The sequence below is a fragment of the Chinchilla lanigera genome, unplaced genomic scaffold (genome assembly GCF_000276665.1).
Source record: "Chinchilla lanigera isolate Chin_1 unplaced genomic scaffold, ChiLan1.0 scaffold00027, whole genome shotgun sequence".
Lineage (NCBI taxonomy): Eukaryota > Metazoa > Chordata > Mammalia > Rodentia > Chinchillidae > Chinchilla > Chinchilla lanigera.
In genome coordinates this window covers 19,461,155-19,488,251 of record NW_004955428.1, presented here as the reverse complement: position 1 = coordinate 19,488,251, position 27,097 = coordinate 19,461,155, and the positions used below count along the sequence as shown (strand labels likewise).

Genomic DNA, 27,097 nt, shown 5'->3' with positions numbered 1-27,097 from the left:
CTGTTGCTGGATGATGAATATGTAACTCAGTAAAAGAATCTGAAAATCCTAAAATGCAAAATTTATTGTTACAACAGAAGAGTAATAAATGTCTCAAAACCCATTCCTGTGTAATTCTGTACTGATCAAAGGAAATAAATTGTAGGCAGATAAGACCATTCCTTAAAGATAATTACTCAGAACACAGGATTACTGTAAAATTATTATTTTCAAAGGTGAAGGTCAGTTACTCCAACTTCTCTCATGTATCCATGTTTTAGATCAGTAGAAAGTCTAGTGTTTTAAATAATTGAGGGTTAGTTCTTAGACACTGACAGGCTCTGGACTCAGGTATTTATATGTCACTTATCTCTTAATTTTATGTAGTAGACAGTAAAATTTTTGTGGAGTAAATTGGATTCTTAATGAGAACGTGGTCTAGTCAAATAAATATTGTACAATATAGGTAACTCAAGGTGAGAAAATAGCTAATATATATGTGTTAAAGTAATGGGCTATTTTATTCTTTAGTATTTCTCGAAGCAATCTACTTTAGGCAATCATTTTCTTTAAAAGTGGAAATTTTTCCTATTTGCTCTTATTTAAATGAAATGACTTTACACATTTGGAATATGAACCAATCATTTTCTTGTATAGCATAATTTAAGAGAAAATTACTTCAATAAGAAAATGATTCCAACTGCAGGAAGGAAAAATTACTAAGATTCCGTGTCCAGATGTAATTGGAATAGGAAGTAACTGCCACAGAGAAAAGGGCGCTACTGAACCCTATTTTCCTGACTTACTAAGACGAAGTCATCCTTAACCAGGTGGACACACCCGACCTGGCATCATCTGCTGATTTTATTTTTTCACTTTTTTTTTTTTTTTTTGGTTTTTCTCCGGTACCAGGAACCGAACTCAGGACCTTGCGCTTGCCAGGCAGGCGCTTTGCCGCTGAGCTAAATCCCCAGCCCCTATCTGCTGATTTTAGACATGGGCTTCAGATTTTAAAATATTGACAGTGCCTCAATAAAACTTCACCTGAGAATATTGACACTTACTGTTCTTTTGCCCTGTGCCTAAAAAAAGAGTGACTTTTAGGAATTTAATGTTTCCTTCTCATGTTCTGCAATAGCCATGAAGTTCAGTCAGTGAAAATAAAATTAGGAAAAAAAATAGAATCTATTTTAGAAGAAATTTGTTTTCTCAATTGTTACCATCTAGTTCTTAGCCAGGATTCAGAGAGCCTTAGAATTTCAAGGCGGGACTCAAGGTACTACTTCAGGAAACTTGCCAAGTCTTGTAGCCTTCTTTACACCTCTGCTTTCTCATTTACCCCTGCGCAGAACTAAGGATTCAACCCGGGGAGTTCTTATTTTATTTAATATTGAAACAGGGTCTCAGTAAATTGCCCAGGCTGGCCTTGAACTTGTAATCCTCCTCCCTCAGACTCCTGAAGAGCTGGGATTACAGGTGTGTGCCATTTAGCACGGCGGTTTTCTCATCTTTGCCTGGCAAACTTATCTTCCTCAAAAGTGGGCTGACAGTGTTAAATGAGATAAAGATGGTGACATGCTTTCTAAAATGTTTTATTTTTATGAGTACAAAAGTGACACTGGCCAGCCACAGCAGTGTGTACCTGTAATCCCAGTTATTCAGAAGGCTGAGGCAAGAGGATCACAAATTCAAGGTTATCCTGAGCAGTTTGGGAGCCCTTGTCTTAAGGTAAAAATAAAAATAAAAATAAAAATGGCTCAGATGGGATGTAGCTCACAGGTAAAGTGCCAAAGCATTTGATCAGCAATACAAGAAAGAAAGAAAGTAATATTTATTCATAAAATTCTGCAAACTGGAAAGCCACTGTACAATGTATTGCACTCCTGTTATCACTACTAATCAAAACAACACACATGAAAAGAAAATTTTTTTTCTCCTAGACTGAGATGCCTTAGAAAGACACCACCTAACCCACGGACTACTTCCCTCTCCCGGTAGGCCTGGCAAATGATGGTTGTTGCAAAATACATGAGGAAGCCAGCAGTCACCTCCCTCTTCATTCCAGAGAAGTGGCCCTACTGATGGTGCTTGAGGACTTGCGAAACCCACACCCTCGCACGTTGCTCAGCAGTGAGCTGATTTTAACACAACGGTCGGTAGGTTTTCGGCAGGAAACCGCCCCCAACTTTCACTGGGAGCCCTTTTGCGAGGACTCCACCCACCTCCAGCTGCGGCTCCCGGGTCAGGTCGCGCTGCCCCGTGTCCAGCCTCTGACTCTGTGCTCTCTCCTGCTGCTGTGGCTCCCTCTCCAGGGTGCCCCAGACTCTTTCGGCAGCGACCAGTTTCATTTTCAGCTCTGCGACCTGAGGAAGGCAGTCAGAGACAGTTGCAGACATCTGTTCTAAAGCTCCTCACCCCGGATTTGTTCCCAGATTGTGCACTGGGGACAGACGTGTCCTCTCCAAGGCATCCCCTGAGAAGTGCCACGTCCTAGCGCCCATACCACACAGATCTGAGGACTTGGATTTTATAAAGCGCTTGGTCAAAGGTGAAGAGCATAGGCCTCCCAAGGAAGTAGCCTCTGGATCTGTCCCCCACCCCTACCTCAGAGGGAATGAAAACTTAGGCCCCCTACAGGCGGTCTCTGCTGCGTTGCCTACTCTTAGCGCTCAGGAGAGGCCTTCTTGGCTGATTGGGAGAAGGCAGTAGGGGTCAGGGCACCGGGAGAACAGCCTGCGCCAGGAAAAAAAGACATGGCCTTTCACTTGTCGGTAATCTGCAGCACTTGGGCTCGGGCTAGATGCCAAATTAGACTTTAGGCCCAGTGAGAGGACCTCTTCTTCCAAGGTGGGAAAGGTACCCACTGTGAACATCTGTTTTCACACCTCTGCCTGCAAGCAGTTCAGGAAAGCAGCTTGAACATTCTCTCTGAATCTTTGTCTTTAAAATCTGGAGTCCCCAAATACTCCCAAATAGTTGCTGCAAGGCACCCTGATTTATTGCCTGGTGCAGTGAGAACATTACTTTGCACCTTCTAAATTTAATACTTGAGTATCAAAATGGGGAACAGTGCTGTTAGATTACTTACTTGTGGTCAAGTTTCTTAAAACTGAATTATTTGTGGGAATTTACTTTCTCTTTTTGAAGACAGAATACTTTTAAATTACAAACTGACTTTTACCTATTCCAGGAGATTTTCTCCACAGTGTTCCTTTCTACCAAAGCTGAAGCTTCTTGATAGTGAATGTGCTTTGTTGTAAGGGAGAGGTTCCCCCTCACTTTCACTCTTAGCACTGTTTGTTTCTTTATGGAAAAAAGGTGATGCAATTTAATTAAAGAATTAGGAGCCAGGCATGGTGGCACATGCCTGTAATCCCAGCACTTGGGAGGCTGAGGCAGAAGGATCTCTGTGAGTTCAAGGCCAGTCTGAACTACATAACAAGACTCTGTCTCAAAACATACTTACAGCCTTAATCTCTCATAACACAATATGGACTTGGAACTGTCCCCGACCTCAGCTAGAACCTGTGCATTTACGGCTGTTAGTAACAAAAGGTAGGCGAGGAGATCCCACACAAGGTAGAATAAGGGTGCATGAGAACTCTTGAGTCATCATCAGGGGCTATTTTAGCTTATTTCTTTAGTGGTGCTCAAGACAGTTCACAGACAGCGTCCATTAATCTTCAGTACCAAGAGCCAGTACCGCACTCATCTCCTCCCCACAGCCCCTCATTTTTTCAGCAGCTGGGTATCCACAAGTCTCTTTTAACTGAAACCAATGAATCTTCACACATGTGGTCCCACCAAGATTACAAAAATCTCAAATAGAAGTTTTTACCTTTCTTTCATACAACTCTTTCATATTTCTAAATTGCTGATCCCATTGCTGATTAACTTCCAGAAGCTGAAATTAGTAAAATTTAGTAAATTAATAAAATATTTCTGCCCATTTGGCAATTGGGCAACACGCAATTACTTTTTGAGGTTGCTGAGATTTTGAAAGCCATAGGAGGACACAGTATTCCTTCCAGTAAGTTCTAACAGCTTGAATGACTTAATCAGATACTTTTTCACCTTTTCATAACTTTTTAATATAGGAAACACTATTAAGACTTAGGTATACCTTGAAAAATCAGCTAAACAGCTGATCAACTACTTTAACTTTTCTTATTTAAATTTCCACCATCTTTTTTAACGTAACTGGAATCTGTAAAAAATTGTAAGGATGGGTAGTTTTTTGCAAGATGTAGAATTGCTACTGATATATGAAAGGTCTTTTCTCAAACCTTTATATGTGCTTAAAATGATTTTATAATGAATTGTTTAGCTTTAAAAGAAATTCATATTAAAGTTTATTAACTAGTAATCATTTGCTCACAAGCATGTGCTTCAAAAGATTATCACATTGTCTGTGATACACAGTGAATGGATATCACCATTTTGAAAGTACAAATCTTCAAGGAATAATATCTTTACCACAAGGCAATATTTAGTTCCAATAATTTAAAAGTTCTTAAACTATCTTCTAATTAGAAGTAGCAACACTATGACCTGCTTTATTTTTATGCAGGGGAAGTTTGCAGTTTCCCATATTAAGAGAACATATGACACTAGTGCAGGACAGACACCAAGAATAGAGAGTCACAATGGTCAAAACCATCTCTTAATTACAAAACAAATACCTAATTCAGAATGGCAGTTACAAAGTAGGTAACTGTTATGGTGGAAATAGATGTGGTTATTTAATATACAGCTACATCAAATTGTTGTATAAAGATAGTTTGAGGGTTAACATTCTTTTACTGTAGTAACGTTACTCTAGCATGTTCAGTAATTCCCCAGAAGGGCACAGCATTCTATGCATCATCAAGGAGGAGTAAAAAGTGCCACAGAAGAGAACAACGAAATATACATAGCACAGAACAGGTGAGAAAAGGAATTACAGAGTAGATGACATGTGAAATGCTAAAGCTGTTACATTTTTCACTTTCTCCTCTGTCAAGAAAAGAGATTCTGCTATTCACTAAACACAGAAAATAAAAACAGTATAATTAACAGTATCAGTTAGTTCTCAACCATATTCTAGAATTCAATATATTTTTGAAATAATAATCCTTATTCCTGCGTAATAAGATGCCTGATTCATGATACCATACATCTAAGTCCATTTTACTCGAGGCCTCTCTTTGTTGAAGGACAGAGGTGATAAACTTACTTTGTCCATGTGCAAGAACCATTGAACTTTTGGGAAGTTGGGATTATAATTATCAGATTTATGGCTTTGTCATTTTTTTCATTCAGTATTGCACAAATACTGATTAAAAAACTTTTCCTTCTAAGACAATGCATCCCCATATGCTAGAGATAGTGTTGCTTACTAACCAAAGTAAAAGATACTAAAGGATATTTTATTGTTAGCATTAACTATATGTGGTTAATTATTTCTAAATTACCTCTTTTCTCTGTTTTTCCAAGCATCTTATCTTATGTTCAAGAGGACTTGTCAAAGTTTTCCTTCTTGATGACTGAGCACACTTAAAAAAAAGATTGAGATAAAATAATCTACAAAATATACAGGAGGCGCACTGACTTTCACAAACCCCATACCTTTAAGCCAACTCTTCTAATGTGTCAAAAAAATCTAATTCTGGGGTTGGGGATGCGTATCTTACTGGTAGAATAAGTGCTTAGCATTCAAAAGACCCTGGGTTTCATCCCCAGTAACACACACACACACACACACACACACACACACACACACATACTCTCTCTCTCACATAAAAATGGGCATAGATTATCTGGTACTATGTAATTTTAACAAGATTTTTGAATTAAGCCACTAGAGTAGAAGTTTAGACCAAATAACAAATTATTGATGTAATGAAAAGGTTGATCATTTTTCATTCCAGTTATATTTTTTCAGGAACATGAGTATTTATTTAAAGAAATACAAAAGCTCTGGTAACCGACTGCCACTTGGCTAAATTGACCACCAGCGACAATCACATAAAGGTCCATTTCCTCTCCTGCAACTGCGTCATACAAATAATGCAATAAACTGAGAGATGAGGGTCGTCCCTAAATCTGCACTTGGTTTCAGGCTTCATAGCTACTGTAGACCATCCAGTTGGTTAAAGGCATTTATAAACAAGAAATATTTTCAGATATGTTGGTCAGTGCTGGAAATGCTTTGAGGAAAACAGTTCTTTTGCAATCATTGTGGGATTTAGAAGATTTTTTCCATTAGAAAAAATTTATGAAATGTTATGTTTCTATCTTTCTTTACGTACTCCTATCTCAAGTGTTTGTTTGAGACAGGATCTCACCATGTAGTTCAGGCTGGCTTTGAACTCACTATGGAGCCCAGATTGGCCTTGAACTCATGCTGATCCTACTGCCTCAACCTTCAGAGTGCTGGGGTTATAGGAGTGTGCCACCAGGCCCGGCTTGTCTCAAGTATTTTAGAGTTTGATACTTTATACCTATATGGATGCTGTTCTCAGTTTTCTTAACTTCTTTCAATTTAGTCACTTGTTATAACTAAAACCGTATTCTAAGTGACAGTGTACTAAAAGTCAGTGAATTCAAAATGATACTTGCTGTTAACCTCAGGAAGCTGATTTGCCTGAACACCAGATGACAAGTATCTTGGTCCTGAAAGTGGACTTTCTCTTTTCTGAAGAATACTGTTAAGGCTGGTCCCATTCTGGGTTAAGATTTACTAAACATTAAGCATCTTTAAGCTGAAGAAATGCTCTGAGTGAACCCTGTTCAGTGTGTCCTGGGCTTACGAAGGCAGAGGGGCAGTAAGACTGGATTTTAGACCAGTGATTGTCAACTCAAAAGCACATCAAAGGCATTGCTGAGCTCACCAAACACCGAATGTAACGACCCACATCTGAGATCAGAATTTCAGGAAAGGGACCAGGCCATCTCTATTTTAAACAAATGTCTTAGGTAATCATAATTTCTACTTAAGTTCAGTATCCTCCTAACATAGATCATGCTTAGAAATGTGACATTTGGGCCCTGAAAAGTCCTCCTTTCTATTCATGATGTAAACAAAACTATGTAGCAGCAAAAAATATGTATGCTTTTATCTTCTGGAAATTTTTTTTTTATTTTAAAAAGAAAAATGTAAATACAAATAACACTAAAACAGAGTTTCCAAACAGGTTAGTAGAAGAGTTGCGAACCGAAAGACAGTGTTTGTTACTGCTGTTGTGGTTTGCCCTCATGGGTAATTTTCCTCAAAAAATTGTAAAATGCTTTGACCCTTAATTTTTATTTAAAAATGAGAATTCTTGGAAAGCAAGGTACTAAGTCTGCGACAAAACCTATGTGTAATTTCAGGAGTACTAATTTCTGAAACTGAGACGAAGAGATCAGAAAGGACAGAAAACAATGAATATGAACAATTAAGTAATATAAAGCAGTTAGCATTTTAACAATGGCTTATGTTTTTCAAGTGTGTATTAAAACACAGCAGAAGCAATCAAATGCAAACATTTTGGGAAACATTCCATTTGTATTTGATTTGCTTTTTAGTTGTTAATAAAGGCATCTGATATTGCAATCAATACAAAAAATTTTAGTTGTTGGGTAAAGGCCTGATTTCAGAACATTTATCCCCTAGAAGTAATTCCCTATAATTACATTCTATAAAATATAATCTATATTCAATGAATATGGGTATTTCTTTCTCTACTCTAACACCCTGACAAAGTCTCATATATTTAAGTTCTGACAAAATAAAAGTAAATATCTAAAATCTAAATGAACAGATTTCCACCAAGTTTTTCATTTTACTTTGGGAAACTCTTTTTTGAAAAAATAAGGATACATTTTAAGTAATTAATTAATTCATATAGTATTCTTTCAGTAACTGAACAAAAGCTGTAATATCAATTGTAAATATATGTTTTACTATAGACACTCCTGCTAAATGCTTTATTTATAGTCACAATATAGTATTCCTTTTAACTTTTTATATTGAACAACATTGTTCTAAATTAAGGGCAAAATATGAAACACACCGAATTGGCAAACTGACAGGAGTTTGAACAGATTTAATCTAATCATTTTGTAGAAGAAGAAAGACAGGGTTTAAAGGCAGTACAATAGTCACCTAGATACTTTTTCTATGTCTAATAACATTGCTTGAAAATAAGAGCAGATGTTATCTAACAAACTAGCCATTTCTGCTCTTATTTATCCTGGCACAATTAACTACTGGAAATTTATCTTTACTCAATATGGCCAATTCATCACCAGAAACGCGTTTCTTACCTCTGCATGCTCGGTAGAACTTTCTGCAGCACTCATTCCAGCTGTGCCTTCTGCCAAATGTGCCATGGAAGCTTTTCCTCTGTGAATCTTGGAAAGCAAAAGGGGGGAAAAAATCTCTTATGGTTATCTTTTAGAATGAGATCGATCATACAAACTTTGAAAATCACAAGCTATCATTAATTCATGTCAGAACATAGCAATGGTAATCTTTCTTTGAAAATGCAGAGGTGACTCTATGTGAATTACACAGAATAAACTTATAAGCGCAGAAACTGTGATTTTAACTTTTCTCTTCCAAGCAGGGATTTCCCAGGATGTCTCAAGCAGGCAGGCTGTGACTAAGACCTGGGGCAGATTAGCCTTTCTCTGGTATGTAAATTGTCATTCTTCCTTTACTGGCAGTTTCTCCCACTGGAAGAGGAAGTTACCACCACAGAAAGCCTGGGCTAACCAAGTCTTCCTCAGTAGCCTAACTGCCACAAATGCATTGTATTTCCCACAGCAATTAGGCAACTTGGTTTTTTGACAACTAGAATACTTATTTCCCTAAAGGCATGATTTTCTTCTGGCAATGTCTTCTAAATAGGATTCTAGCTGTGGAGAACTTAATGAGTCATACATATTTCTACAAGTGCTACTAATTCTTATGGAGCTACAACAGAAAATGATTCATTACACCCCCCCACACATGGGAATTATTTGCAAAGCTAATCTTCTATAATGACTGAAAAGTTAAACTTGATTCTCAAACGTTGGACTGTCTATTCGGTAGGTATTTCAGATTTTCACTAAGGCATTTGAAATTAAAGCTTTCTTCCCTCTAACATTTTAGCTTTAATAGTGGTCTCCTGTTATTTTACAGGCTTTCAGGTAACACAGCACTGTAGAAGTCAACCAAATAAAAGCCTGGAAATGACAGCTAACATGGAGCTACTCAAACATACCACCATTTCTGGACTTGGAGGAGCGGGCGCAAAAGAAAAGGCAAGCAATATAAAAATAGAAAATAATGTGTCGCTGAAAGGAAAAAATAAATTATAGCCAATCACTTAACTTGAAGTTTGCATTAGACTGGCCTATGACATATCCATCTGTACACAGAAAAAAGTCTATATTCCCGAAATGCAAATCCATGTAAAGTCCATGAATGAGTGTCTAAGACTTGGTTCTCCCTCCTTTCTTTAATATCTCTCACCGCTTTCCTTCTTCTCTGCACTCTTGCCATACTGAGTTCCTCTAGGTCTTGAAATCAGTCCTGCTGGCTTCACACCTGTGACCTTGAAAACATCATGTTCTAACCAGTGACCAGCAAAGCCACGCTACTGCCTCTCCTGACGGTGAATCTTATCTTCACCTCCTCTGCCCAGCCAGGATGCCTGCACCTTCCATGCCTCACAACTGTTCCTCCTTGTGCTCCTGTGTTCCTCTTTGTGTGCAAAGTATCCTGGCACAGAACTGATGTTCAACTTGTTTTCCTGAATGAATGAATTGATAAATATTTATCTAACTACTATGCAACAAATTTATGGACTTTTTGAGATATGTATGTATTTACTTCCTGTTGTTTTCTTGGTCTGTTTTGAAGGTATATGTGAGTGAAAAGGAGAGCTGTTGCCTTATAGTAACACCCCGAAAGACAGGAGGGAATCAAACTGTTCATTCAGAGTTCTAAAAGTAAAAGTTATGGCTCAAACATGCTCTGATGTTAGAGGGCAGGAGCAGAGATTTCCTGGAGAAATTTTCCGACAATTTGTCAATAGTAAAATCTGCTTATTAGAAAAAAAAAAAGAAAAAAAAACTAATGAAAAAATTTTCCTCCAACACACATATACCCACTCCACCCCACCCCACCCCACCCCACACACGGAGTAGTCATAAAGTGAAATAGTTCAAAGTTCTTTTCAGCCTTGTGTTTGTATTTGATCATAAAAAGCCAGTGGATGTGATAACATTGACCTAGAAAAGTGAACTGAAAGAAAGTTTTCTTGCCAGGAAATGCTACCCCTACCCATTTTCTGCCCGGTCTCTGTCAAGGTCCCCTAATGTATGCTTATTGTTAGGTGTGATGGCTCTCATTAAGTTGAAATCCTGTGCCTTTGTGTCCTCATCACCATTCTTTCTCCTCTTCTGCTATGCAGATTAACAAAAATGTTTCTTATTAGCTCAAGAAAGCCATATGATTACCTACAAGTAAGCAATAACTCTTCTGGAGAACCCAAGTTTGGTTTGAGAGAAAGTGGACCTTCACCAGGCCAGCCCAAGGACTGCACTGGGTGTTTTGTTTTACTCATGTCTTATTTGCCTCACCTCTGCCCTCTCATAGGGGCTATATATTTTCAGCATCTGGCTTTTAGTCAAGCTTTGGTTCAGGAGAAATCTCATAAAAACATAACGTTTAGAGAGACAGAAGTGTCACTCCATGTTTCCCAGGCTGTTTTGAAGATTTCTCATTACCAAATATTATGCAGAGGAAAAACTTTACCAAACAAATACGGTGCAGGGAAAGAGCAAGGAACTACCAGTCAATGATATGTAACTGTCATCTGAATTACCAGTAATTCTCTGAAAATTAATCTACAAAAAGACGAGCAACATGGGTTTGTCATGTGTGGAGGTATTCTTTGGCAGGTAAAAGAAATAAAGATGTTTTAAAACATCCTTTTAGGGTGTGATTTGAAAAATCTTTTCTTCTCAAATCTATGAGCTTGAATTTTTAAATAAATGTACTGTTTAGGTAAAAGACAGAGGATCATGATATGACAAAAAGATCTGACCCTAGAGTTAGACCACTGATATTCATGTCTCAGCTCTATTACTGACAACTTGTGACTTTGGCCAAAATGCTTCACGAGTCTAAGGCTCAATTTACAAATTATACAATGGAAAAGTGATATTATCTTCCTCGTAGGATGAGTTGCTGTCTATAATAATATATGTAAGACTTTAGATACCAATAAATTTTGACCATAAAATAGGATCACTAATCAAATTGTATGGCAAAAGGGAAGGACTATCCATAATTTAAACATTATAATTTAAACATTATGCACATGGCACAGAGTGAATTCTAAGGAAAATAAGGAAAAATTCCTGCCTACAATGAAGTTTATACACACAACCCCCTATTCTTGCATAAGCAGAACCAGCACAGTCAAAATTGTCATATTTCCAAAATTGATATACATATTTAATGTACTCTTAGTCAAAGTACCAGTGATATTCCTCACAGAACTGCAAAAAACAATACTAAAATTCATATGGAACCAGCAATCCTGGCTAATAAGAACAAAGCAGGTGGCATCACAGTCCTGGGCTTAAAGTTATATTACAAAGCTACCATGATAAAAACTTCATGGTGCTGACACAAAAACAGACATAAGAGGCAGTGGAACAAAATAGAGGATGTAGAAACAATTCCAAGTGCATTCAACTCTGATCTTTGACAAAAGACCAGGAACATACACAGGAGGAGAGATAGTCTCTTTAATAAATAATGTTGGAAAAAGTGACTATCCACATGCAGAATATTGAACCTAGACTCATATCTCTCAGCATGTACTAAACTAAAATCAAAATGGATCAAAGAACTAACTGTTGAAACAAAAAGACTGAATGTTCTGGAGAACCAAGTAGGTAAAACCCCTGAAGACATAGACATAGACATACACAACAGAATCTGGGTTGCACAGGAAATAGTATAGAGAATCATCAAATGGAATCATTTCAAATTAAAAGCTTCGACATAGCAAAAGAAACAACCAATGAAGTGAAAAGGAAACCTGCATTACAGGAAAAAATTTTTCCAGCTATTCCATGGAGAAAGAACTAATATGTAGAATACAAAAGAACTAAAACATATTAGAAAACTCAAAATAAAAGACCCAATTAAAAACTGGGCAAGTGAAGTAAGTAGGACCTTCACAGATGAAGTACAAATGGCCAAAAAATACACGAAGAAATCCTCAACATCAGTGGCCATTGGAGAAATGTAAATTAAATCAATAGAGATTCTGTCTTATCCCAGAAAGAACGGCCATCATGAAAGTCAAATGGTAACAAATGCTAGAGATGCCAGAGAGGAGAAGCGAACCTCATACATCATTGGTGGGAATGTAAACTAGTATAACCATTATGAGAATCAGTATGCAGATTCCTCAAAAATCTAAACCTAGAAATTCCACTTGACCCAGGTCTTGACTAAAAGAAATCATATTAACAGTGATACACGCATACACATTATTTGTAGCAGTACAATTCACAATAGCTCAATTTTGGATTAAACCTATATGTCCATCAACAGATGAATGGATAAAAACAATGTACTTATACATAATGGAATACTACTCTGCCATAAAGAAAGGTAAACTTGAGTCATTTGTAGGAAAATAGATGCACCTTGAGACCATAATGTTAAGTGAAATAAATCAGACATACAACCTTCAATCCTGTATGCAAAACCCAAAATATAAAGGACAAAATAAAAGATAGATGATAGGAAGTAGGAGAGAGAGCTCTTTCTCAATTGTGAAGGAGATTAAGACATAAAGAGAGAGAGGAGGGTGGGTATGACAGGTAGGGAAAGGGATAAAAAAAGAAATTAGGATGTTATGTACAGGTACCAACTCCAAACAAACATTATGTAGTGCAAATATGCACTAAATTTTTAAAAAATGCATATACATACATACATCTATATAGATGTACACACATAACATATACATATGTACATACATGTAGACACCCACATTTGCAAGTATGCATACTCATGTTTGTGTATGTGTATATGTATGCATATATGAAAAACTGGAAAGGAAGTGAAAACTAGCAAGTAAGTGATGGAGACATAAAGAACAGCATGAATTCTTAAGCTTTAGTAGTTATGGAAGAAGCTGGAGTTTCTACCAGACTTGGAAGGGTAGATAGGCTTTTGATGGATGGAGAAAGATGAAATGTCACACTATATGGGGAGCAAATTAATAAAACAGACTAGTGATGGAAAAGCCTAAATATGAAAGGCTCCCACAAGCCAGTTAACTAGAGTTCATGTGGAGTTCCCAGATTAATTTCAATGAAAGGATAAAAGTTTTAAATTTCAGATTATAATTTTGACTTTATAGAGCTTTCATGGGGAGCTACTGAAGATGTTTGGGCAAAAGAACGACATCATAAAGTGGCTTTTTGTTGCAAACAAGCCTGGAGCTGTACGTTATGTATTAAACAGATGAGGTAGGGAACTCCACTACCAATTCATAGAGTCTAGTAAAAGAGATACCAAATTATTCAACATATTGTGGCAGTGAAAATCTATGACAACCACCTCCCTCAGTCAATGAAAATGATCACAGCCTGAACTCCAGACTCCCATATCACTTACTTACTTGTCGCCTCTATGGAGAAGCTTCACAGTCACCTCCTCTGCCTATCTAAAAACTGTTTTTTGATTTCCAGACAAAGCTTGTCTTCCCCATCACAATAAGTGACAATTTTCATTCTGTGGTCAAAAATCTTGGTGTCATCTTTGACTCTGCTTTTCATATCAAAATCTGTATCCAATTTATCTGAATGTTTTATAGACTCTTTGAAAATGCAGCCATAAAGAATAGGCTCCCATTGCCACAAGAGCTTTGAGACTTCTCAGTTTAATGACCAAGTAGCAAAATGAAATAAACATGCCTTTTTCTAACTTGTTCAAAAGGAGGGCTTTAATGTTTGCTTCCTGATTTTATTTACAAGAACATTTTAAGGGCATTCCCAGCAGTAACTGATCTAAGACTCTTTGTCAAATCCTACTTTGATCACTTACTGATTATATGACCTTGGGTAAGATCACACTGTTGGGCTGACTCAAACCATTGTCACCTCTTAGCTGGAAACGGAAGTAACCTAAAAGATTCCATTCTTGCTCCCCTCCTCCATTATCAATGAAGCAGCCATTGTAAGGCTTCTCAGTGTTAGTTCATGCCCCTTTCTGCATAGAGTATACCAGTGGCTTCCAGTCTTACTCAGAGTGAAAGCAGAACTCCTTACAGTGACATACATGGTCCTGTACAATCTACCCCAGGCCTCTCTAGTTTTGTTTCTCAGTATCCTTCCATTTCTTCACTCCACTCTTTGTCCTGGTCCCACTAGTGCCCTTTGAATTTATTCTCTGCCTACAACTATCTTTTCAATAGGTAATGGTGTATTTACTGAGAACTTGGTCTTCTGGTTTAATGTCACTCTCCTCCCCAGAACATTCTATCTAGCTTTTCAGCTTTGCTTTTCCATATAGACTATATGTGTAGACTATATATTTTTCTTCTTTGATCATTGTTTCCCACCACTAAAATATAAACTTCATAATATCAATTTCTGTGTGTTGCCTTCATATTTCTTGAACTTAAAATAATGCCTACTATTTTCATGTCTGTATGCAAAACAGACACACACACACACACACACACACACACACACACACATACACACACACACACACACACAGACACCTTCTCCCTTACCAAAAGTCAATTATATAGTGGACGTGAAGCAGATGTTATCTCAAGACATTATAAGAGACCTACGGATCAGAAACTGAAGCCTCTTGGTTTCCAAACTAGCAAATCACCTCTCTTTGACCCCTGGAATCCTGGGTATCAACAAAGAGTATGTCCCAGAGGTTATAGTGTCTGGGGGATATGTGCCTCTGGAAGGTTCCTGCGGGAAAGGACTCTGGAATAATTGTTCCCATGCAATATACCAGTGTTGCTCACAGTCTGTCTCGATTATGCACATCTAGGTTTAGTGCACATCAGATGCACTATAAGACAAATTGGCTTTTGCTGAGTAGTCTGTAATCTACTTGAAACTACAGACTTCATGAAACTTCCCTGTCTGCAGATTTAGCACTGCTCTACAACAGAGCTAATGCTCCTTTGCAAAGAACCCTGGGCAGAGTTCCTTATTTCTTCCTTTGTAATCTCACTGTGCTTTATGAAGCATCAAGTCTAGCCCTTATCACAGAGCAATCGTTAGTTTTATGTCTCTTTCTCCCAGACAGGCTATAAAATTCTTGATGGTGGGGTCAATAGTTATCATTTTAGCCTTGGGAACTAATATAGTATCTTACAGTATAGAGTAGTGGTGTAATATATTTCTATTGAAATGATCAGCTTATGTATGAATCTCCATTAAGGAAATCCTAGTACACCTCTGCTTCTAAGAACACAGCCTAGGACACAGAATGTCCAAAGTGATATCCTAATTTATTTTGCCTGCAAACCAGAAATAATGAAGTAAGAGTGTCAACACATCTTTGAAGAGCTAGCCTGCTTTGGTGTGTTTTCTTTTTATTCATTTATAGATGAATATTTCATCTTTTCTCATTTTGTGTTGTTTTTTTTTTTAATTTTTTTTTTGGCTTTTGTTTTTTTTTTTTCCCGTACCAGGAATTGAACTCACGACCTTACGCTTGCCAGGCAGGCGCTGTGCCACTGAGCTAAATCCCCAGCCCCCTCATTTTGGTTATGGATCAGTATTATTTTGCCCTGGTACAAAACCTCCTTTAAAATTTTTCATTTAATGTTGGCTAATGTCTAATAAACAATATAAATAATTATAATTCCACAGAAGAAATTTTTTGAAGTGAAAATTGTGGTATCAGTAATACTTCCTGCATTTACTTCTGAAAACCCTACTCCACCGAGGTCATTTCTTTTTTTTTTTTTTTTTTTTTGGTTTTTTTTTCCGGTACCGGGAACCGAACTCACGACCTTGCGCTTGCCAGGCAGGCGCTTTGCCGGTGAGCTAAATCCCCAGCCCCTCACCGAGGTCATTTCATAATATTTGCTCCACAGAATCTACATATCATTAGGAGGAGGAGGGAGAAAGAATTTCATATGTGACTACAATGAAAATAAATTACTCAAGAAAACACCAAAATGATTGAGATTTCCTACAGTCACCCAGATTAAATAATTTTCCAAGAGTTAAGATGAAGGTTTTAGACTGAAAAAAATTCAGTATAGAAGACAAAACAGTAATTTCGTACAAATGAATTCTGTACTTCTGTGATTTGAAATGTTGTATCAGCTTCAACTTGAACCCTATAACACCCCTGCAAGGTGCTGAAAAAGGCATCTTTGATGTTAATGAGGGTCAAGTTGAAGTTCATAAATGTTAAATGATTTGCCACAAATCACTGAATCCACACCAAAACTCATTTATTATCCCTTGTTTATTCCCTTCAATAACACTGGAGAGATATACAACAACCAAAAATATATTGGACAAAGCATCATTCACTTTTTCAGCACAGGAGGAACCTGAGACATGAAGTACATAATTTAGAAAATACACAGGACTTAAACTATCTTGATTTTTGAAGTCATATGAAGTAGTAATCTTGGTTGTATTGGTCATTTCCCCATTGCTAGAACAAAATGTCCAACACTCCCCATGGTAATAAGGAAGCAGAGAGAGAAGGGAGGAAGTGGGGGCAAGAATGCACTTCTTCAGGTGAAACCTACAGTGACCCACTCTTCTGACCAGGACACACCTTCGGACATGAGACTTTTGGAGACAGTTTAATCTAAACCATAACATTCTTTCCCTGGAACCAAAAGGACTCTTGCCCATTTTATTATGCAAAATGCATTTAGTCCATCTGTAGGAGTCATCAAATCCTAACAATTCTAATATTGATGAAAAGTCTGAGATCTCTGCTGAGACTCAAAGCAAATTCTTAGCTGTGAGCCCTTGTGAAACTCCAAAAGAAAATTAAACACTGCTGACATACAATAGCATAAGGTAAACAGTTCCATTCCCAAAAGGAGAGAAAACAAAATAAAAATCGATTGAACCAAAGCAAGTCTGAAACCCAGCAGATCAAACATTCAAGCCTGTAGCTTTGTGTTCACCACTAGAAGAAGGCTGTGCCAAGGTGTGAGCTACAAAAAGCTTGGGTAGCCCTGCCCCTGTGGCATTGCCAACTGTAGCCCTTATGGCTTCTCTTGTTCTGTGAACTGCCTGCAACTTTCCTCAGTAGGTGTTACACATTCCTGGTGTTATGGCTTGCATATAGGTGTACCCCCAAATCCTCATAGGTCATAGATGGGGCTTTTTCAGAGGTGGCTGAATCTAGAATGTGTAATTGATTCATGGTGCAATACTAGGATTAATTGTGTGTGATTACTAATCAGTCCACTGATTGGATTGGCACTACCCATATCCTAGTAGACAGGATACAATATAAGGGGACAGAAAGAAGCTTGACTTTCCCTCCTTAGGTGCTTTGCTATGTCTGCCTGCCATGAACTTTTTTCTGCCAAACCACCCTGCCTTTGAGCCAGCCAAGTGTGGACTGAAACCTAAATAAACCGTCCCTCCCTTAACTTTGGGCATTCGGTATCTTGTCTCAGGAATGAGAAAATTAATTCTGAACCCTGAATTCTCCAGCTTCTTGGGGGTCCTCACTGAATGTTCATCTTCACTCTCACAACTTTACACTACCCTCTCAGGACTGCCTGTCCTCTCGGGCATCTTTAAATCTGGAGGAAAACTTCTATGACTTCACAAATCTTGCATTCAATGTGCCTAGAAAACTAGCACCATGTGGATGCTATCAAGGCCTGCTGCCAGATTCAGTGGTACCCTGCATCCCCGGCATTGCTGAAGGGGCATCTGAGTTCCTGAACTGCTTAACTCTGGAAAACACTTCTCTAGATAGCCCTGAATAAGCTGAGTTCCCTGGCATTGCCTTCTCAAAGAAAAGTCTTTCAAAGTTGTTTACCCTTTTATTCCTTTGAACCTGAAAAGGGTTGATCTTGACCATTCCTGGGTAGGTTCAGTACATCTATCCCATTGCCCTAAAGTGAATTATGTGGCTTCTTCTTAATGATAATCTTCTCTGCAAGCATCTCCCTTGGCCCCAACTTTTAAGGTACTTCCTCTCTGGTGAAATTGCAAACTTTCTGAATCATTCACTTTTGGATCTCCCCCTAATTCTTAGTGTAAAGCTGCCAAAAAGTAGCCAGCAGTACCCAAACTGCAGCCTGAATATAGGGCTGCTTTGAAATTCCTTCCATCAGATCAATTAGTCCAGCTTATTTACGGACCTTCTTTAAATTCATCTTCATAGAAAGACTTAGTATACAGGAAAAATGTAGAGAAGATTTTTGCCAGAGTTTTATACACATTATCTCTATTCCAATTGTCAATAAAGTTCATATTCCCAACCGAAACATCATGAGCCTGGTGGCCTTTACTGTCCACTTCCTTACTAACATTCTGTCCTTCTGAGTGCCAACCAGAATTTCAGCATTCTAATGGTTCTCTAGGCATCATCACCAAACCATTTCAAACTTCCTCCAAACTAGCTCCAAAAACTTCTGAGCCATATGGTCAGGTATAGCAACTAAAACTTTGAGTCTTATTCCTAGTACAAATGACACCACTCCTAGTACTGATTTTCTGCATTTGTCACTTTCCATTAGTGATAAAAAATAACCAACTCCTTCAGTTTAAAAGAAGAGAGGTTTATGTGGTTCATGTTTTCCAGTGGGATTCAATTGATGATTGATGATGATTGGTTCAATTGATGATTGAACCAATCTAGTTGGTTCCAAGGCAGAAAGAGTATGGTGGAGAACATAGTGAAGGAAAACTGCTCATTCCATGTCAGCCAGAAAGCTGAGAGAGACGGGAGAAGGTTATGGTATTAGTTATGTTCTCCTCTGGTTATGGTGTTAATTATGTGGCTCCTCTGACCAGGTCCCTTACCTGTGAACATGAGGCTTTTGAGAGACATTTTAGGTCTAAACCATAGCATCAGTCCTACCACAGCTTGCCTAGAGATTAATTTCTATTACCAAAAACTAGTGATCAGAAAAGAGAAAAATACCTTCAAAAACTATAATCCTATTTTAAAATTTTTAAACAAAAAATTCTCTCTGGAGGAGAATAAATCTCTAATCATTTGATGACAACACAGATCACTTTGTTTTTCTCTTGTTCTTTGCATAAGTGTGGATTTCAACTTCATTCATGCTTTCATTCTTATAATAAATATTTATTGATTATGCACCATGAGTCACATAACTTTGCTAAGTCCTGCAACATAAAAGTGAGCAAAGAATATGTCTCTCTTATTTATTTTCTAGTTTACACCCCACTAACAATAGAATCATTTTTATATCATTCCTGTGAAGTGATTACCCAAATTAGCTTTAATACCCTCAGGGTGAGAGAGCCAAGTTCTTCTTAAGGCAATGCAATTCAAAACTATGCTGTAGATGAAGATGCTATTTTAAGTAACAAATATTGTAATTATAAAATTTAAAAAGAACATATGCACATAAAAATGATGTATAGATAACAGAAACTTTCAATGAGGACTTCAAAACCAGGTTATATAAAGAGTGCACATCAAGACAGTTTTTCTCAGAGAGAGCCTAGCTCAAAAGAAAATGTTCCAATAGCTGCAAACAATTATTAGCCCATTTTTTTGTCATGAAGACTGAAACCAGAGTCATGTGCATTCTAACCAAGTGTTTAATCCCTGAGCTATGCCATAGTCCTGCTAACACAGTTTTAATAACTAAAGAATAGGTACTTTCAAATGTAATTTGTATAGCTATCTTCTTCACTATAAAAAAAGAAAAATATTTTATCTCATATTTTCTCTACTTATCCCAGAATCCTACAGGAAAAGGTAGTTGCATACAGTGATATCTCGGTTCACAAACTTAATTTATTCCCTGATTCTAGGGAAGATGGCTATGTTTGTGTTCATGCATGGAAAATGGCTATAGTTGTGTTGGTCACCCATTGCAGAGTTCACAAACAGATGCAAAGTTTTCCATAAAGGCTTCGTTTGTGAATTGAATTGTCCATGAACCAAGGCATTACTGACTGTATTTTATAGGCCATATCTTAATCTCCCCTCAAGAGTAAAACAAGATAAAAAGAATTTTGTAATGTATTTCATACGGAAGGTGGATGTTAGGATGATGTATTTTTTGGTGAGAGCTGAAAGTGTCCATTTTGGTAGTACCTTTTCCATACTTAAAAATTGCTTTCAGTGACACTAGAAATGAGGGGCTTCGGATTTAGCTCAGCGGCACAGCGCCTGCTTGGCAAGCACAAGGTGGTGAGTTCGATTTCCAGTACAGGAAAAAAGTAAAAAAAAAAAAAACAAAACTAGAAATGTGAAGGCTTATTGAAGCATTAAATTCAAAAACTCAGCTTGAGTTTGAAAGTCTCTTTGAGAGGTTCACATCCTGTTCCAAAGCGAAATTGATCAAGAACATAATGTGCTTGCTAAAAATCACAAATATGTTCTTTGTGGTATCTCACAGTCAAATGTTTTGCTTCTTCATTGTCATGAATTAACAAATTTCTTAAACCACAGGCTAAAGTTATTCTTCTTATTGCATAAAATGAAGGACATGGCCAAATTTAGTTACTGGAAACATACAAATCTGACCAAAGACAAAGGTTAAGTGAGAATTTCAAAGGGAAAAGTTGTCCCAAATTTTCAGTCAACTGAAACCCTAAGACTCCCACTACTTTTTCTTTTCTTAACATGGTTCTGGGTACCTTATATTCTTTTAATTAACTTTTGTAATTTCTACAAAGATACCTCATCACTTCAAGTCTTCAAGTTTTAATGGTTTCCACTACAACCGCTGAGTTACCATTCTCCCCTGGCCTCGTTAGGAAACATAACTATGGCCATTAGGACTATTCTTTTTACTGAGCCAAAGGAAATCTCCTTCCGCTCGTTTACATTTTCCCAAAAAAGTAGACCTTTCAGTTTTCTATAACTCTCTTTTTTGTGGAATTTGGGGAAAATCTCCCAGCAGTGGAACTGACAATTTTTCTATAATACAGGAAGCATCTTACTCAAAAGTCTGTTACCTATTTACAAAGAAGGAGGCTTGGCTTATTTTTTAATTGTTTCACATCTCCTGTCCCATAAAGAAATGTTGTCCACTAAGTAAATTCTTCTAAAAAGTTAGGGTAAGGTTTTGTCTCATTTTTTAAAAGTTTTAATTCTTTGTTTTAGGCTTCACTTTTAGCTTACTGATCAATGTTTTTGTTTTTCTGCAGTACCCAGTGATATACTGTGTTATGAGACAAGAGTTCAAGCTGGGCATACGTAGCAAGACCTCCTCATCTGGACAGGTAGCTGATATTCCTGTTCAGTGGAAGCCTTTTGAAATTCCTGTGATGAATGGAAGGAGAACTATGTCACAGATTAAATAAAGGATTAATCTCATACTATGGTAATATTTGGGGGAACAATCTGGTTTCTTTACCTAAGCTATTTAATGTTGAGGTTTTAAAACAGTGTTAGGATCAGAAGTTTGAAAACTCATAGCCAAACGTTAAGAACAGCAGAATGCACACAGCTCATTTAAATAACTTCACTCAGTTCCGCTGCACCCACCGCAAAGGACTGACAGTGAAGCAGCCGAGCCCAGACAGACCATCTCATTCCCGAAGAACTCAGAGCCAGAAATTTCTAGCCAGCTATTCAAACGCTAGCTAATGAAAAGTAACTAGGTCCTTATGCAACAACTCAACAATTTTTTTCTCACAGAAAAGAAAGACAGATCAAAATCATCTACAACTACAACAGCTGAAATTAAGATTCAAAGAGAAGGCTAAGTAATTGCATGAGAAGAGCAGTTATGAAAATTTTGAGACTCAGGCTTATCCTAGTAGCATTGTTTTCTTCATGATGACAATATGGAGTCTCTTCAGGACTTGCATTTACTACATACTTTTACATTTTCTTTTACTTTATAGCATTATCACAACCAATTTTACAAATGAGAAAATAAGATTTTGATAATCAAAATACAATCTTGATCAAAATTCAAATATTTTGCTTTGGTTACCTAATTGTATTTTGATAAAGATTAAAGCTAATTTAAGTTTCTAAAAAGGGACTAAAGGAAGAAAACCTAGATTGTTTTATTTCAATGATAGGTATCAGGCTCAATTTGGACCTGGCTTTCCCAGTACCCCCCCTGTTTGTCTGAGGCAGCATTGTTCTCAGAGAAAACCCAGACCAGTGCCAGTGCTGCTGCCCTCAGCAAACCCCAGACAGTATGTCATAAAGAAAAGACAGGACAGAACAAGGAGTCTGCCAAGCACCAGGACTTCTGAAAACGTCTGTACATTTACAACCGGCACCCCAAAGACTTTGACCACTGAAGCACTAGAGAACTTTGACCACGGATGTCTACCCAGACCTCTTCACTGGAGGTCCCGTGCCTGATCTCCCCACTTGACTCCCTCTTTGCCCAAACCCTCTAAAAAGGTTCCCTATTTATCTGCCTACAGATGGCCTTTTTGCCCTCTGTCTGCTTGACCCCAGACACAATGAATGGCATGGCATATTGCTTTTACACAAGCCTGGTGGTCTCTAATTCAAGTCGTCCCTTACAATATGGTAACAAAAATGTACATCAACTTACTATAGTTGGCAAAAGGTTTTTTTTTTTCTTTTTTTTTTTTTACATTTGGTTGTATTTTTTATTTATTTTTGTTAGTATACATTTCCAGTACATAATATTTAGATTTGTTGTGTGGAGGTGGTCCATATATACAACATATCTTAATTCTTTTTATAATCTATTTTGTTTTCTTCTCATACTGTCCTCCATTTCTTGATCCCCTTCCTTTTTGAGACTGATCTATCTTTCTACTTTCTCTTATCTCTTTTATTTTGCTCTTTATGTATATTTTGGGTTTCTTATAAAAGAGCAACCATGCAATATTTAAACTTTTGAGTCTGATTTATTTCATGTACTGTTATGTTCTCAAGGTGCATCCACTTTCCCCACAAATGACTCAAATTCAACTTTCTTCATGCCAGAATACTACTCCATTGTATATAAATACCACATTTTCTTTATCCATTTATATACTGATGGACATGTAGGCTCCTTCTAAGTTTTACCCCTCATTATTTTCTAGGTCTCATGTTCATGTTACTCTCCAAGCTACCCAAACTGTCCTCTATGTTTTTTTACCAGGAAGAAATATCCAGGTCTAGAATTTGTCTCCAACCACTAGGAGTGTCTCCGTTCACTTGTACAAGAAGCTATTTAAAACCAATGTTTTGTAACTGCATGTAAGTTAAAATCAGAAAAAGGAAAACAAGCCAAAGACAAGACAGAGTTCTCAAGCAAATTTAAATCAACTGGATTTTCCTGAAATTTGAGTTCTTTGCTTTCTCGCTCCCAGGTTCCATCCTTGGATTTTTTTATCCAAGACACACATTTGAACTTCCTATTCCTTTCCGTTGAATTTGAAGACATTCCGTTGCAGTTTCATATATTAACATTTTCGTAGCATAAGGATATAACTTGGCTGAATGTAACTGTTATCTAATGTACATTTTTAGAACCTTAATATCGGTCTCTCTTAAGCAATTATTTTTCTTGTGCCTACAAGACTTTAAATGACCTTTGTTCACTAACTTTCTCTTTCAATTCTTCTAGAATATTAAAGTATATTTTCATGCTGATGGAATTGCTCCTGTTTAGCAATCATGCTTTTCTATTTCCTCAAAGCAGTGAGTCAGTCTGTTCATTTCTCTTCCAGCAATTCTCTCTCTTTACTTATTGTTGGCAATAGAACTTGGTAAAAAGGGAACTTGATGTATGTGTCAGACCCTTTCACTAAATCATGTCTCTTACTCAGCTACACCCTTACCTTCACATAAAGTCATAGAGAAATTAATATCTGGCTCCCAGAAAGGAAGCTTACCTTACCATTCTCATGCTGAATTCATTCAATGGGAAAACCAGATACTTTTCAGTCCCTTGGTCATCAGCTCGCTCTTTTGCAGCTTTCATACCGAAACAGAAATCTTGTTTACTTTTTCCCAGTTCCATCTGTATCTTAGCAAGAATGTACAGGTGTTGTTGGTGTTCTTGTTGCTTCTGTTTTGTTGTTGTTCTCATTATAGGATTACCTTCTACAGAGTGCTATTATGTAAATAATAATTCAGCAAATTCCAGCTGTAAACTAAGCTGTTTTTACTCCATAATCTAATATTTGAAGGTACCTTCTTGGGACAACTGAAGAAGATATACCTCAGGCAGAGTGGGATGAAGAGTAGAGACTCCATGAGGGCTTTGTGGGGAGTACCCCAGGCAGAAGGCAAATCACAGGTGGTACTCTAGGCTCAGAGGGAAGGAACTGTTTTGATAACTGCATTGTTTCTGACACCTACAAAATCTAGTCAAGGTCCCTGTGACTTTTATACAAAGGAGAAAAAAGTGAAAGCAGGAAGTAGAGGTTAATGCCTATAGTAGTTGGACAGATTTAAGTTTAGGTCCAGAATCTAAAAGGTATAAGATATGAGAAAATACTTTAGCCTCACTGAACTTCACTGAACCATCTGTGGAAGGCTAAGAATTAAATGGCCTAATGTAGAGGAATGCTTTGCCAGGGCTGGCTCAGAGTAAGTACTCAATAGACAGTAGCTAAAACCAAAAAACTGAGAAACTAAAAGTACTGTGTCATATATTTCTGGCAAATATTGGAAGAATATGATTACATTGGAAATCTGTGTAGCTAAAGTTGGGGAGGAAAGTCTCTCCACATCAAAGGTGGGAGCAATAGTGTTAGTTGCCTTTGTGGCCCTGAAGGACGTGTCCTACTTGGCATAATTGATATGCCAAAGGGTACCCACCATGCTCCTGAGAATGATGCACTAGAAGCAGCAGTGACAGATGAGTGTCCAAAAACCAGCAACAGTGGGACACTTTAGGAGACCAGAAGAGGGGAGAGAAAATGGTAGCTTCCACACAACAACAGAGGGATTGAATTTATGAGTATAATGTACATTTAATTTTCCTCTTCAGACTCTGAAAACTATTTGTAGAAGAGTTCTAGGGATAAATGGATTGTAAATCTAGTTTTATTATGATTCAAGAGGCCAAACAAATTGTTTATTACCACTGTCATACAGAGAATAATCTGCCTTTATGTAACACTTTATACTCTGCCCTCAAGAAATCTGTGATTAGTAGAGAAAACAGGAGCATGCATAAATGATTACAAACTGAAAAAAATCTGGCCTCTGAATGATGTATAAGGAAGGCAAGGATTTGAGATGAAGCAGAGAAAAATTTATATAACACTGTAATGGACAAGAGAAAGTGATGAAAGGTAGCACAAAAAGTTTGAATAGGCATAAAATTCAACCGGTGAGCAAGGAGGAATGGATTTTTCAAGAGTAATTAACAAGTGAAAGGCCTGGTACATAAAACTCCATGTTCTTCTAAAGGATCATGGAGTGCCTAGAACATGAGGTACCTTTTAAGAAGTGGAAGAATGCATAGCAGACAGCATGGTAGGTACTGCAAGAAAAATATGAACATGTGTCATTTTATAACTTAGGATTAGCATTTTATGGCTTTTTTAAATGTTAGGTGACATTTAGAATTTATATGAACCTGTATTTCTTATCTGGTAAATGAGGGCAAAGACAACCCTACTTAAGTGTTGTTATAGATATCAAGCAAACACCCATTATAGTAGAAGCTCAAAAAATCCTCCTAGTGTTTTATGCTAATTGCAAGAAGAGGCTAGATCATGAACGAATTTATGTCATGCAAAGGCAATTGAATTGTATGAGGTAAAAGGAAGCTACTTTAATGGCTCAAGCACTTGTGCATTAGCCAGGTCTATGTAGGTAGGATAAATGAAAAAGGCCAAAGTCACAAGATCTCATAAAAAGTGGAATTGATAAGACCCCTAGTCTTAAGGATGAGGATAAAGGAAAAAAGGCACTTTTAGTAATGGTAGCACTTGGAGTTGTGCAGCATGGTGCTCTTTAGGAATCCAGGATCACACCTAAATGTGGATCACTGGATTAATCTATAACTACAGTAGGAGTCTATCAGATGGGAGGACAAACATAGATATAAGGAGAGATATAGAATTCATTTAAAAAATACTGACAAAGTGAAGTGTGTGCAGAAAAGGACTTGCAGTTCACAAACAAAACATGCCTGAAGGAATCCACATATATTTCAATTTAATAAGTCAAGGACTATGACAAGGTCCCTGAGCAACACTAGTAGAACAGGGAGAAGGTGACCCAGAAGCCAGTGAAAGTGAGTGAGAAGAAAACGCCAGAAAGTAGAGGAGAAGGATTTAAGGATTAATGTTAGTGGAGTAAGACATTTTAAGGAAGTTGAATTAGTAAATAGTGCAAAATGCAAATGAGAGGGCGAATGAAAGATAAGATCAAAAGTCACCACTGGATTTGTCAAATGAGAGCTTATTAGTGGCCTTATTACTGGTCTCTGAATGATGTGATGGCAGAGAGAAAGTATGGGATGAGGTGGTCAACAAGGTCAGCTATGACGTGTAAGAATGAGTTAGAACATTACTCATAATATGTGTGGGATTTCACATAGATTTAAAGTGGAGGAGAGTTGAGTACAGTAATACATCAGTTCATAGATACTTGTATTTGTAAAAGTGTTCAACAAAATTTTTCCTCCATTCTTGAGCTTCATAGGAGGTGATGAGCACACAGCCATCTTCCTCACAAGAGCACAAACATGGCTGTCTTGCCCAGAATTATGGAACAAATTAAGTTTGTGAACCGTGATACCACTCTATAATGTTAAACTGATACAAGGTGATAAAGACTTTGAAAATATAGGTGCTCCAACACTGTTTTGTGATAGGTCTCCTCATAAAGTTGTGGTTCTAAGTTGGGTCCTCCCTGCTACCCAGCTATTTATTTCAGTCTTACTCACCTCTTTGAACTCTGTTTCCTAATGGCCATTTCATATCTCCCCAAATTTCCTTAAAC

General features: G+C 37.4%; 1 protein-coding gene across 6 annotated transcripts in view; it reads right to left on the bottom strand.

The window, feature by feature from the left end:
* The window catches only part of Tnip3 (TNFAIP3 interacting protein 3), a 32,106-nt gene extending 23,487 nt beyond the window's left edge, over positions 1–8,619 (bottom strand). Inside the window, exons 1-4 of one of the 6 annotated variants that reach the window (XM_013515239.1) lie at positions 8,269–8,619; positions 5,433–5,541; positions 3,818–3,883; positions 2,202–2,342 (exon numbers count right to left, since the gene is read on the bottom strand). In XM_013515239.1, coding sequence (XP_013370693.1) covers positions 2,202–2,342; positions 3,818–3,883; positions 5,433–5,541; positions 8,269–8,276 — 324 coding nt within the window. In that variant the 5' untranslated portion in view covers positions 8,277–8,619. The remainder of the gene's footprint in view (positions 1–2,201; positions 2,343–3,817; positions 3,884–5,432; positions 5,542–8,268) is intronic. The other 5 variants (XM_013515240.1, XM_013515238.1, XM_013515242.1 and 2 more) reach the window with 5 other exon arrangements.
* Between the last annotated feature and the right edge of the window lie 18,478 nt (positions 8,620–27,097).